Source organism: Canis lupus, chromosome 7, assembly GCF_048164855.1.
Source record: "Canis lupus baileyi chromosome 7, mCanLup2.hap1, whole genome shotgun sequence".
Lineage (NCBI taxonomy): Eukaryota > Metazoa > Chordata > Mammalia > Carnivora > Canidae > Canis > Canis lupus.
Genome location: NC_132844.1, coordinates 58,100,329 through 58,113,993, shown reverse-complemented (window position 1 = coordinate 58,113,993; position 13,665 = coordinate 58,100,329). Strand labels below are relative to the sequence as shown.

Below are 13,665 nucleotides of genomic sequence, written 5' to 3'. Positions count from 1 at the left end.
GTACACGTTGTTTATGAAGAATTTTGATGGGTGCTGGTGGAAAAATATCTTGGCTGAATATGACTGGTTGCTAAGGTTGTTACTAAGCAAAATCTCTTACTATAGAAAGTTGCAGCCTGCATTCTTGGAATATCATATATGGTTGATCCCAGATCAAAAGTTCATGGTCCTACTGGGTAAGGATGTGCCGAAGTCCCATCTTCTTAATGAGCCTTTCGCTCCATTTTAAAACCCCTTGACATAGGTGACCCCATTTCACCTCACCCATCACAATACTTGGGAGCATTTTCCCAGAGGGGTGGCAATGTCTGCTAAAAGTAAGGATGATGTCCGTTCTACGTATAAAATGTAAAGAAATTTTGGATCAGTGCATAGGAGATATATACAAGGATGTTAACTGTAGCTTTGATTGGAATGGCAAGGAAATGAAAAGTTGAAATGTCCAAGTCTGAAAATTGGATGAATAAAGTGTGATGGTATATTTGGCCAGTGGAATACCATACTGCCCTGAAAATGAGAGAGAGTCTGAGCCACATATACCAACATTGGAAGGAAGTGACCATAAGATTTTCTTTAAGGTAGAGGCTACTGTGACAGGCTTCTTGGAGACCTAGAGTCTTCACCTTGGCAGTAAGATTATCTTGTTTCAGAGGCTTCTGGGGCTTTCCTATGGCAACAGAGTAGCCTCATGCTAGCTGGTGGAGCTTATTTTGTCTATTCTGAGAAAACCAGAGTATACCAGAACATACCAAATATGCCACAACTCCTTATGGTATAGAGAGGAATCTCATACAAATTAGGTAGCTCTTTTCAGCCTCAAAGCATCTGCACTGCAATGCAGAAGCTGCATGGATAGACACTGCTGTTAAACTGGGACAAAGTCTGATGCTGCCTTCGCATCCGTCAGCCCTCTGGCTGTCCACACGTTGCAATAAACCCATTAGAAATGCCCATGTTACCATGGGCCTCGGATTTCAAGGTTGTTAATCTCATTTGGCTTTTCTGAGCGGTTGACAGTGTTTATTTTCCAAAGGGGTCACAGAGCATACCTGGTCCTAGTTTGGCCACGGCATAGAGGAGGTCATAGTTGAGCACTGGGGTGGCATCACTGATGGGCTGCCAGCCGACGGGAGGAGATGCCGGGGGTGAGATGAGGAATTGTTTGGCGGGCTGTGGTGGAGCCAAATGTAGCTTGTCACCGTCTGTCTCTGGAGTCTGAACCTTTAAGAGAAATGGAGACACAGTATTCATCAGGGCCTCAGATGTGCCGTGTGGGTACAGGAAGATGCAGAGTCTCATTTTGGGCCTGTGACAAATGAACCAATGAACCAGGCTATAATAATAATCGCTACTTAGCATACACCATATGCTCAGTTATCTTATCTCATCCTTAAAACAGTGGATATCAACTTTTAGCGTGCATAATTACTTGGACAGCTTACGAGAGCACAGACGGTAGAGCCCGGCTCCTGGAGTTTCTGATTCAGCAGAGCAGGGGTGGGGCTGGAGAATCTGCACAAGTTCTCAAGTGAGGCTGATGCTGCTGGTCTCTGGACTCCTTATTCCCTCCTGTTTTTCCTCCTTTCCTCTCTCTCTCTCTCTCTCTCTCTCGTTCTTTTTTTTTTTTTTTTAAGATTTTATTTATTTATTGGAGAGAGAGAGAACAAGCAGTGGGGAGGTGCAGAAGGAGAGAAAAAGAGAGAGAGAAAGAAAGAAGCAGACTCCCTGCTGAGCAGGAAACCTGATGCAGGGCTTGATCTCAGGACCTGGAGATCATGACCTGAGCCAAAGGTACCCCTCTCTCTCATTCTTTTGAGGTGATATTCATATAATATGAAACTAAGCATTCTAACGTGATCAGTCAGTGGCATTTAGTACCTGCCCAGTGCTGTGCAATCACCACTTCTACCTAGATCCAAAGCACTTGTATTGTCCAAAGGAAACCCTGTACCGATTAAACAGTTACATGTTTGCCTCTTGTCAGAACCTCGCAACCACGAAACCACCAATCCATGCTTTCTGTTTCTATGGATTTACCTATTCTGGACTTTTCACAGAAATGGAATCAGAATATGTGACCTTTTTTGTGTCTAGCTTCTTTTACTTAGCATAACATTTTCAGGCTTCATCTGTGTTGTAGCACACACCAGTGCTTCATCCCTTTTTATGGTTTAATAACATTCCAATGAGTGACGGACCACAATTTATTTGTTCATCCACTGATGGACATTTGGATTGTTTCTACCTTTTGGCTAGTGTAAGTAGTACCACCATGAATATATGTGTACATATATTTTTTTGAGATCTATTTTCAAGTCTTTTAGGTAATCTATATACCTAGGAGTAAGTATTTGCTGGGTCAAATGGTAACCGCCTGTTTAACTTTTTCAGGAAACAAGTAGGGTTCCAATAGATTAAAAACTGAGGTTTCTACAAGATACACAGTTACTAGTAGCATGAGATTCAAACATGGATCTGAGACCAAAGTCTAAATTCTTCTTCTTTTTTAGTTTTTATTTTATTTTACTATATTTTATTGTGGTTAGAACATTTAACAAGAGATCTATCCTCTTTTTTTAAAGTTTTTATTTATTTATTTGAGAGAGAGAAGCAGGCTCCCCGCTGAGCAAGGGGCTCGATCCCAGGACCTCAGGATCACAACCTGAGCCGAATGTAGTTGCTTTAATGACCGAGCCACCGAGGCACCCCAGAGATTTACCCTCTCAACAGATTTTTAAGACTATAATAGATTTTTATTGACTATAGGTACAGTGTTGTATAGTGGATCTCTAAAGCATGTTCATCTTGTTTAACTATAATTTTATAACATTTTCCCTTCTCCTTAGTCCCTGGCAACTACCCTTCTACTCTTAGGTTCTATGAATTTTGTGAATTTAGATCCCTCATATAAGTGGAATCATGCAATATTTGTCTTTCTGTGACTGGTTTATTACACTTAGCATCATGTCCTCAAGGTTCATCCGTATTGCAGAGGGTCCATACTATCCAAAGCAATCTACAGATTCAATGCAATCCTTACCAAAATCCCAATGGATTTTTTTTTTACAGAAATAGTAAGAAAACAATACTAAAATTCATATAGAACCACAAAAGACCCAAATAGCCAAATCAACGTTGAGAAACAAGAACATCATACTTCCTGATTTAAAAATATATTACAAAGCTACAGTAATCAGAAGAGTATGGTACTGGCATTGAGACAGACATATAGACCAATGGACATAGAGAATAGAAAGCTCGGAAATGAATCCACACATATGGTGTCAGCTGATATTCAACAAGGGTACTAACAGTACACAATGAGGGAAGGACAATCTCTTCAACAAACGGTGTTGGGAAAACTGGATATCCACATACAAAGGAATGAAATTAAAACCTTACCTTACACCATACACAAAAAATAACTCAAAATGGATTAAGGACTTAAAACATAAGATCTGAAACAGCAAAAATCCTAGAAGAAAATATAGTGGAAAGCTTCATGACACTGCATTGGCAATGTTTTCATAGATATGACATCCAAAGCACAGGCAACACAAACAAAAATAAACAAGCAGGACTGTACCAAACTAAGTCTTCTGCACAGTAAAAGAAAACTATCAACAGAGTGAAAAAGCAATCCACAGAATGGGAGAAAATATTCGCAAACCATTTAGGGGATAGGTTAATCTCCTTATCTATATATAGGATAAAGAGTTAAGGAACTCCTATGATTCAAAAGCAAGCAAACAAACAAACCCCCCCAAAAACAAAATAAAACCTAATAACTCAGTTAAAAAATGATCTAAGGACTCAAATAGACATTTCTCCAAAGAAGATACATAAATGGCCAACAGGTATATGAAAAAACAATTTAGGCCACTAAGCATCAGGGAAATCAAAACTACAGTTGAAATATTGCCTCATGCCAGTCAGGATAGGTATTATCAAAATCAAATAAATAAATAAAAGACAACAAATGTTGGCAAAGATTTGGAAAAATTGGAAAAACTAGTGGGAATGCACAATGGCACAGCCACTATAGGAAACAGTATGGAGGTTCTTCGGAAAATAAAGCAATAGAACCACCATCTGATTGAGCAATTCCACTTCTGGGTATTTATACAAAAGAATTGAAATCAGACTCTTGAAGAAACATTAAGACTCCTGTTGCACCTCTATTGCACCACTATTCACAATAGCCACGATAGGAGAATAATACAAAATGTCCATTGACGGCTGAATTGGCATCTACATACAATGAAATACTATTCAGCTTTAAAAAGATGCAAAGTCTATGTTCTTTTCAGTGTGTCATCTTTGTAGAACTAAAAGATAGGGACAATGCTTACTGACCAATGAGATGAATTAAGATAGATCTAATATTATTGGACATTGATTTTCTATTGCTGTGGACTCTGCGAGCATTGCCAAGAATTGTCCGTCCCCTTTTGGAATACCTGGCATTTATTTCTGGATGAAATAAAACACAAAATTAATCTCCATACGTTTGTGATCTTTTCTCATGAATGGGAGTCACTGGAAATGCACAGAGTCCACTAAATGCACACAGTCCAGTTCACTATGATATAACTGAAATTTTAATTATAAACCTGCTAGGAAGTTTAGGAGTAGTTGTGAATAGACTGTTCTTACTACAACTACCAGCTGGTGTTTACTGTGCAATTACCAAATTCCAGGCATTCTAACACACAATAGTTCATTTAATCCTCCTAACCACAGTCTGGAGTGTGTATCATCCTTCTCATTTTATAGGTGAGGAAAGTGAGACCCACTGAGGGTATGTAAATTGCCCAGGTGAGAACCCAGGCTGTCAGCCCTCAGAGCCTGATTTCTAAACCTCTGTGTTGTCCCTGCCTGGGGATCCATGGTATAGGTTTATTTCTTTGTAAAATAAGGAGAACCCGAATGTAGAAAGGGCTCCATTTATAGTTTTAAAAGGCAACAAATAATGTAGAGCAAGAATTGCCTTACCTGTGCAAAGTAGAGTTTTAATTTTTTCCCTCTGAACTGGGTTTCATGAAGCTCTATCCTGGCTCGGGCTGCAGACTTGGGATTGCTGAAGTTTATTCGGACACGTCTGAAACTCTTAAACAGCTGGAACGTCACACAGTCATCGTAAGTCCGAAACAGACCCTCAAATTTTTCCTGGTAAAAAAAAAACACAGAAGAAAACCCACTGGTCATATATCTTGCATGATGACTGATCTGACACAAATAACTAAGTAAATAAGTAACTAAGTAAATAAATAGGCTGTTCTTAACATAGAACACACATAATGTATTTTTAAATTTAAAGTTAATTAATTAACATACAATGTACTAGTTTCAGAGATAGAGTATAGTGATTCATCAGTTGCATATAACACCCAGGGCTCATTACATCACGTGCCCTCCTAAATGTCCATGACCGAGTTACCCCATCCTCCCAGACAACACCTCCCCTCCAGTGACCCTCAGTTTGTTTCTTATAGTTAAAGTATCTTATGGTTTTTCTCCCTCTCTGATTTCATCTTAGGAATGTCTTTTTTTTTTTTCCATCTATTGGTCTGTTACCAGGTGTTAAACATGTTTGTGGATCCAGTGGGAAGGATTCATAACCTGGGTCCTGAGATCTGTAGAGGAGCAGTCAGTGGGGTTTGAGATGCATAAACAAAACAAAACAAAACAAAACTAAAAATTATGCAAAATGTTGAGTAAGTTTCTGTATAATATTTCTTTCTAAGGAGAGGGATCACAGTTGTTATAAGATTCTCAAACAAGTCCATTATTACCAAAATATTAGAGCTATTGAATAAAGCATGTGATAGACATTATTAGTGATTATCAATTGTGGTGCACTAGTTAGATGGTGCTGTGTGATTTAGTCCTGGTCCATGAAATGTGTGCAGAAGGCAAGAAAAAGCCCTTAAGAATTTTTTTTTATCTCTTTCTCTGAAGATGCCAAATATCCAGATGGTACACCATTTAGAAGCAAGATTCTCCTCAGCCTGGGTCCCTGAGTAGCTGTGTGGAGCAGAAATATCTTTCTCCTACTCCCACCTATCCTATAGTTGACTTTGCCTTGGCAAGGAAAACAACTAAAACAAAACAAACAAACCTCTATTGCATTAAACCACTGAGATTTGGAGATGATGTTATTCCAAAGCATAACCAAACTTATCACAGCACAAAGCAATCATTTAAAAATTTTGATTCAGTACATTTTCAATTCAATTAAACAGATCTCTATTAAATGCTCCCTTTATACAAGGCATGGTCTCTAGGCTTTAGGAGGCATCAGAGTTGAGTATCATTATGTTCTTACACTCAATGGTCTGTATATACATATATATATATCTATATATACATTACACATATATACGTAAACATGTTATACATATATATGTAAATATACTAATGTTTATCACATTTTGACTCCTGTTTCTTTTTTTTATATATATTTTTTCTTTTTTTTTTAAGATTTTATTTTATTTATTCATAGAGACAGAGAGAGAGGCAGAGACACAGGCAGAGGGAGAAGCAGGCACCATACAGAGAGCCTGACGTGGGACTCGATCCCCGGTCTCCAGGATCACGCCCTGGGCTGCAGGCGGCGCTAAACCGCTGCGCCACCGGGGCTGCCCTTGACTCCTGTTTCTTCCTCTTTATACTTTCTTTCCATCCAATCCAGAACCACAAATAATATATTCACAGCAAGTTTTTTTTTTTTTTTTAAGTTTCATGACGTTTGTGGAGATTTGAGGGTCCTCTCTCCCCTTTTCAGGTTGTATTGTTATTCTCCTTTCCCTCTCAAGAACACAGGAAGAAGCTTTCCTTGTCTGTTCCTTGGGCTGTTTTTCCTTCATCCCTCAAGCCTTGGCATCAGCCAACTCCTGGGCCTGGGGCCTCTGCCACCACTCCGAGTGTGCTCATTAAGGAACTATTTCCCAACAATATTGTGTTTTCCTAACCAGGAATCCTGGTAAACACAATGACTTCTGGTTCCTTGCTATCCACCTGATATTCTCAGGTGATCATATCATGGTTGATGGTTTAAATAAGGTGGGGAATTTTCAGCAATGAAAGAAATTAAGAGATTAAAAACTTTTACTTCTGTATAGAACCATTCCTATTTCTTAGGACACAATTCTTGGGTCTTTGTAGCTTTCTATTTTTCCACTTTCAGCTTCACTTCGCCATCTCCTCCCCAGGAGTGAGTGTGGGCATGAAGACCAGCCTTGGAGAGGAGGTGTTCTTTTCTTTTGACTCTAATTCCTTGTTTGCATTTTATCTTTCTTCTTTATGCCTTGCATCTCTGTTGTTCAGAGCTGTTTGGCCTCAAGAGCCTGGATTAGGAAAACAAAAAAAAAATCAAGGAGTCCTGGCTTTGGGCTTTGGGATGAATGGCCTATGTGTCACCTCCTTGGGTGGCTTTGGCAGATGTCAATAACTGAATGCAATTGTTTTCTCTACTGATCTTCAAAAGAGGGCCCAGGCAGCTAGCTCCTGCACCAAGCTAGGGTTGGCAAGTGACCAGATGCTCTTTGATATCCTTGTTTGGGGGCTGAGGCTGATAGTCAAAAGAAGTCTTTCAGCAAACCTGGGGTGCAGCCCAGAGCTCAGGGGCCAGGGGTTTCACAAACTCTATAATGCTAGTCCTTCCCTCCCCTCCTCCTGTTCCTCCTCCTCCTCCTCATCAACTAACATTTACTTGGCTTGTCCTCTCTGCACAAGTCTTTTGGGAACTTATAGTGGCAGGGGATGACAGCTGGCCAAAAACTGGGGATTCACCAGCCAACTCTATTTTCTTCCATTAGTGACATGACAAACATTTCATTGGCAGAGGCAACAGAATATGAGATGAAATGGGTTAGAGGCACAGGTGCAGCACAGTGACATACCCTAGGCAACAAGGTATCTTGAACAGAGCTAGCTAGCCACAGGTATCACTCACCTGCCTTTACAGCAGATCTATGCTTTTGATGCCCAGGGTCTCCCCCTGCCCAAGACACATAGCATACTTTATTGTCCTCTGACGGCCAGTTTCCTCCAGTCTGGTACCCCACAAATCCAATAAATTCCTCATTTTCTCAACAGTTAGTTCTCTTTGTAACCACTGTTTGGAATAAAGTTCCACAGCAGTGATCTCAAGTCTGGTCTCTGGACTGTCTTACACCCTTAAAAATTATTAAGAATCCTAAAGAACATTTGTTAATGTGGCTTGCATCTACCAGTGTTTGTTGTACTAGAAATTTTTAAAAATATACATTTATAAATGTATTTAAAAGTAACAATAATAAGCCCACTATATGTTAAAATATTTTTATGAAAAATGTCTGTTTTCCAAAACAAGAAAAATATAGTGAGATTTGGCATTTCTTTTTTTACATTTCTGCACATCTCTTTAATTTCTGATTTAAGAGAAGATACTTGAAAACTCACATTTGCTTCTGTGTTCAATCTGTTATACTGTGATGTTTTGTCTGAAGGGTGTGAATCAAAGCTGGCCTCACCCAAATATATGGTTGGAAAAGGGAGGAGTAACTTAATAGCCTTTCAAATATCTTTTGAAATTCCTTGTGAATAGTCTTTCTTGATACTTCATCAAAATTTGACAAGTGGCAGTTTCTTAAAGTGTATTACAATGTTAAATCTGAAGCTATAATCGGGTAACATTTTTATTTGATTATATTAAGATCCATTTTATACCCTTAATGGTTTTTTCATCCATGCACGATTCTGTAATGCTGTACATTGGTCACTTGAAAAATATTGGTTCTTTGAGTTATGTAGCTTTTCCAAATGTTGACACATTTCATTACACAGTATAAAAAACCACATTCATTAATATCGCCATCTATATTATTAAAAAGTCTTTAGAAATTGGAAAGCTGTCAGGTTCATGTTGGTAAATACAGGTTTTCCAAAATTCTAATTTCAGCTTGAAAGTTCGTTCCTAATCATTGGCGACAACACTGCCAGTTCTTTTCCTCAGAGTAACATGCTCATTCATTTTTGAGAAAATGTCTGCCAAATATCTAAGTCTGCATAACTATAGTTTGTCTGTTAGTTGTTCTTTCAAGTAAAAATATGGAGTTCCGTGAGAAAAACAAATGTTTAGTTCAAATGTTTCCTCAACTTAAATATAACATTTTGGGATGCTGCAGAAGTGTATTTCATGTGTACTTCCCATTTCGTTATTCAGATGATTAAAAAGGTATATGTCAAGGATACAGAGTCAAAAAAATTAATAAATTTTATGGCTTCAAGGCCATTCTTAAGTAAAACTGGTATTTTCCATCTTACTTTCTTTTCCACTTTTTAAATAAAAAACTGTGAGTGTGTGGCTGTGAAGACTATAAGTAATACTGATATAGTTTGCTGCCCCTGCACTGACTCATACCCAAGTACCAGCAGTTTGAATCACCATTGCTTTTGCACCATAGATGTAAATGTCAATGCAGCTGAAAAGGAAAAGTGTCCTAATCTTATTACGGAAATAGTTCTGACCTCATGTAGAATGATCTTGCAAACTTGTAGGAGTCTTAGACTAGCCTTTGGGAAACTGAGATACCATAACATCTCAGGGAAAGTAAGGATTTAGTTAGCTTCAGTTGAAGACAAGAGGTCCAGTGAGATTCTAAAGGATACAACATAATGGAAATCAAAGAAGAGCTATTACTCAAGAAAGTATGGTGATCCTAACTGAATGCTGTAGGGATGGTGAAGAAGATGAAGATGGTCTTGGCCAGTGGGAGATCACTGGTGATCATCCTGAGAGCTATGTGAACAAAGGTGAAGGTGAAACACAGATTATTACAGATTGAGAAGTGAAGGTGGGGAAAAAGTGGGGAAAGGTAGCTTGGCAACAACAAAGAGGGAGCTGGAATGATAATTATGTGGGAAGTTAGGTCACTAGAAGATTTTTAGTAGTGTGGGGAGATACTGGTTGATGAAATGAAACTATGATGAAGGAAAGAGAGGAGACAGAAGAGGGCAGTGAATAGTGGAGACAAGAAGAGAGGGCTTCAGAAAGTCTTGTAGGCATTTCTTCCTGTAAGAAAGGAGTTGAGAGTCAGGATGGAGGAGTTTGGAAATGGAACAAGCAAACCTGAAGATGGCTTTTTCATCTCAGGTGAGGTCCTCTGTTCAGGTAGGGAAGGTGAAGGGAAATGAGGGCTTGAGGCACTTGAGGAAGATTTAGAACAGCAGCTGTAGTCAGAGACAAGGAGAGTCAATGCAGATGAGTCAAAGGATAGTGTAATGGGTTGATTTATGCCCCCTCCAAAGGCCATGCTGAAGTCCCCAGTACCTCAGAATATGACCTTATCAGGAAACAGAGTCACTGAACTTAACTTGTTAAGAGGGTATCATACTGGAGTGGGATGGGCCCCTAATCCAGGATGCCTGGTATCCTCATCAGAAGACAGCCATGTGAAGACAGAGAGACATAAAGTGTCATGTGAAGACAGAGGATGGGAGTGATGCTTCTAGAAGCCAAGGAAGGCCAAAGATTGTGGACATATTGCAACTACCAGAAGCTAAGAAGACATAAAGAAAGATAGCCCCCACAGGTTTTAGAGGGAGCACAGCTTTGCTGACACCTTGATTTTGGTTTTCTGGCCTTCAAAACTGTGAGATAATAAAATTCTGTGACTTGAAGGCATTCAGGTTGTGGTACTTTGCTACAGCGGCCCTAGGACATCAGAACAGACAGTTATGCAGCACTAAGGGACCAAATAAAACTAGGGTTTTACTAGAGACAGCCAACACAGTTACACCATCTTCTCCAGCTGAGTGGTGGGTCATTCCAGGGTGGGGTGTGCTAGACAGGTGTGTGTACACAAGATGTATGTATGGGAGGAATGGAACAAGAAGGAAGGGGGTAACTTGGTTTCAAATATGAACACTTTGGAATTTTAAATTTGCTATCTTTAAATGTGTTTGATTTTCTTGAGCAACCTGGAAATGGTGGAGACCAGCATGGATGTACTGCTACAAATGGAAATGTTCATTGCTTTACTTGAAGAAGCTCACTGTAGTTTTCCTTTAATCTTCTTAACTTCATCTCTGTTATAATTATTTGTTCATTTGTGTATTATCTGTGCCCCATATTTTGGAAGAGATTTGAACATGGCTTATGAAGACATATAAGTACAAAATAAGATAAAATAAAATAGAAACTGAGTACAGAAAAAGAGGAAAACCAAGGTAGAAACATAAATTACAGCCAAGATCTAGTTATTCTTTGCATGCAAGAAGTCTGCATTATGAAAGATTTATAATAGCAGTCCTTTTGACAGGACGCCCTCCTGAAAACCAGAAAAGCTTCTCATGGGGTCTTGAACATGGGCCATGGGTGGGTCAACATTTTGCTTCTACTCTTTCTCAAAGCTAACACCACATGGCACTCTTTGCCACCAATACAATCCTTTCAAGGCCCATGAGGTAAAGAGGAGTCTGGCCTTAAAACCAGGCAGAGGGATCTGTCCAGGGTCCTCACCAAGAAGCTCCAGTGATGTGAAGAAAAAGGTCCTCAGAAATTATGGAACAAAACCAAGTAGCAGGTGAATCATTATAGTTCCCAAACAAAATGGACAAAACTGTTGTTTTGTAAACATAGGAAGATCTTGGAAATGCTCAATGTATTCTACTTTATTGGTTGATAGAAAACCCCAAGGTATTTTTTGGAAGGAATATTAGAATACTAAGATATTATCTTCAATTTCACTCCAAACCAGACAGGCTGCACGTAAACAATTTTGATATGTCACTGAATCCTTACTTTTCTGGACAGACCCTCGGAGGAAGAGTTGAGATTGTTATTGTCTTTAAATAGCATCTGAAGCATCTGGAAGCCAGAGGAGTTCATGACCTCCACAAAGTCACTCAACTACCTAGCTAGCAAAACCAGAACTAGTAAGCTCAAGTCGTTTAGACTACAAAAATGTCATTGATGATATGCAGACAAGTGAGCAGTCTGAAAAATAAGAATGAGGAAACCAGCTTTCCTTGACAAGCTGAAGGAACAGTGTTATCCTTGAAGATGCAACTGCTAGGGAAGCCCGACACTGCCTTTATCTGCATTCCAAATGACGCTGTATGTCTTTACGTGTTCTTCAATTTTTCTCACTTTTGATCCCTTTGGGTATAAATTATCTTAATAAGAAATTCAGCTTCTGTCAAAATCACAGGGCTCTCATCTGGCAGATAATGTTCCCAGAAACTGCTGAAGAATGAACCAATTCATTTTGGTTTATCACCTCTCAATGGATTCCACTGACAAGTCCTGTGCAAATCCCATGTTTAAGGATCATACTGAGTTTTACGGGCCGCTCCGGAGGGCCTCCTGTCAGAAGGACTGCTATTGTAAATCTTCCATAATGCAGACCGCTTGTGTGAAAGGAATACCAGGCCTGCATGTGGGGATTTTTACATCTGGATTTTTAACCTGTCAAGATTTCTCAGGCCAGACAGAATTGTATTAAATCATGCTTTGTTTCTTTTGTGGTTCTGAGGTTAGCTAAATAGAAAATCGTTATGAAAAGGAGGCTCTCACCCTTTCTTTTTGGATAAAAGAAGTGGATGGAACCTCGTGTCACATGACTGCTTTGGGAGAAGATAATTCGCTGGTAAAGGCACAAAAGCTTTTATCCCTTCTCACTGGAGTCCTTATGAGAGACAAAGATCTAAAACTCAGCCCCAAATTCAAAAAGGACCCACTTTGTCCTAAAACCTCATCCCCTGCTTCTCTCAGCAGAACGCTTTCCATGGCCTGCGTTCCAGTCTGTTCTTTTGTTCCCACCCTAAAGCCCACAGTAGCTGGATAAACGTCTCTATACGAGAGCATGCTTTTACTCCACTCTGGTGAAGGAAGTCTCCGTTTCCCTCATTTCCCTGTGCCGCTATCCACACATTTAGAACTGGAAAGACAAACCTCCCAAAACTCCTCTAAGCCAAGAAAACACAAAGGGCCTACAAACTGGAATGACCTTTGAACAGGAGGTCAAACTGAGCTTTGCGGAGCTTAAAGCTTTGACAACTTGGGAAACACTCTTTAGGCAAAATAATACAAAATAGGCACAAAAAATGGAATATTTTTTGAATGAGAACAAAAACTCATAAGGAGTAAGTTTAATAAATTTCACAAAAAAATATATGACCCTGTGAAACACATTGTCAGCACCCTGCCAGGTACAGGCCCATGCACCGAGGGTCTTGAAGCTGAAACTTCATTCATTTCCCAGGACATATGTCTAAGAGAAGGACAAGTATACTGTGCCATCACAAAGCAGTCTAGAGTCCAGGTGTACAGGACACATCTCAGTGTACAGTATCAATGGTTACCTTGGTTCAGGGCATTTCCCAAGGGCTAAGGATAGCTTCATCCTTCTCTAGACCATCAACTCCTCTTCTTTGATCATTAATCTGCAACAGTGCTTATGGCTGCCCCTAGCCCTGCCTAGATAGAAGCTCTAACTGTGCATGTGTAATTGAGGAAATCCACAGCCTCCTTTATAGCATGTAAGACCAGAAATTGCATTTTACACTTACGTATTTGTTTGTTTATTTATTTATGATTTTATTTATTTATTCATGAGAGACGCAGAGAGAGAGGCAGAGACAGACAGAGGGAGAAGCAGGCTCCCTGGAGGGAACCCA

At 39.5% G+C, this 13,665-nt stretch overlaps 1 protein-coding gene across 3 annotated transcripts in view; it reads right to left on the bottom strand.

Annotated features, from left to right (window-relative positions):
* Positions 1-13,665, bottom strand: part of RCAN2 (regulator of calcineurin 2) — a 260,146-nt gene that overhangs the window by 20,969 nt on the left and 225,512 nt on the right. For all 3 annotated transcript variants that reach the window (XM_072832788.1, XM_072832789.1, XM_072832790.1), the window contains 2 exons: positions 4,996-5,169; positions 1,050-1,221 (listed from right to left, as the gene is read on the bottom strand). In XM_072832788.1, coding sequence (XP_072688889.1) covers positions 1,050-1,221; positions 4,996-5,169 — 346 coding nt within the window. The remainder of the gene's footprint in view (positions 1-1,049; positions 1,222-4,995; positions 5,170-13,665) is intronic.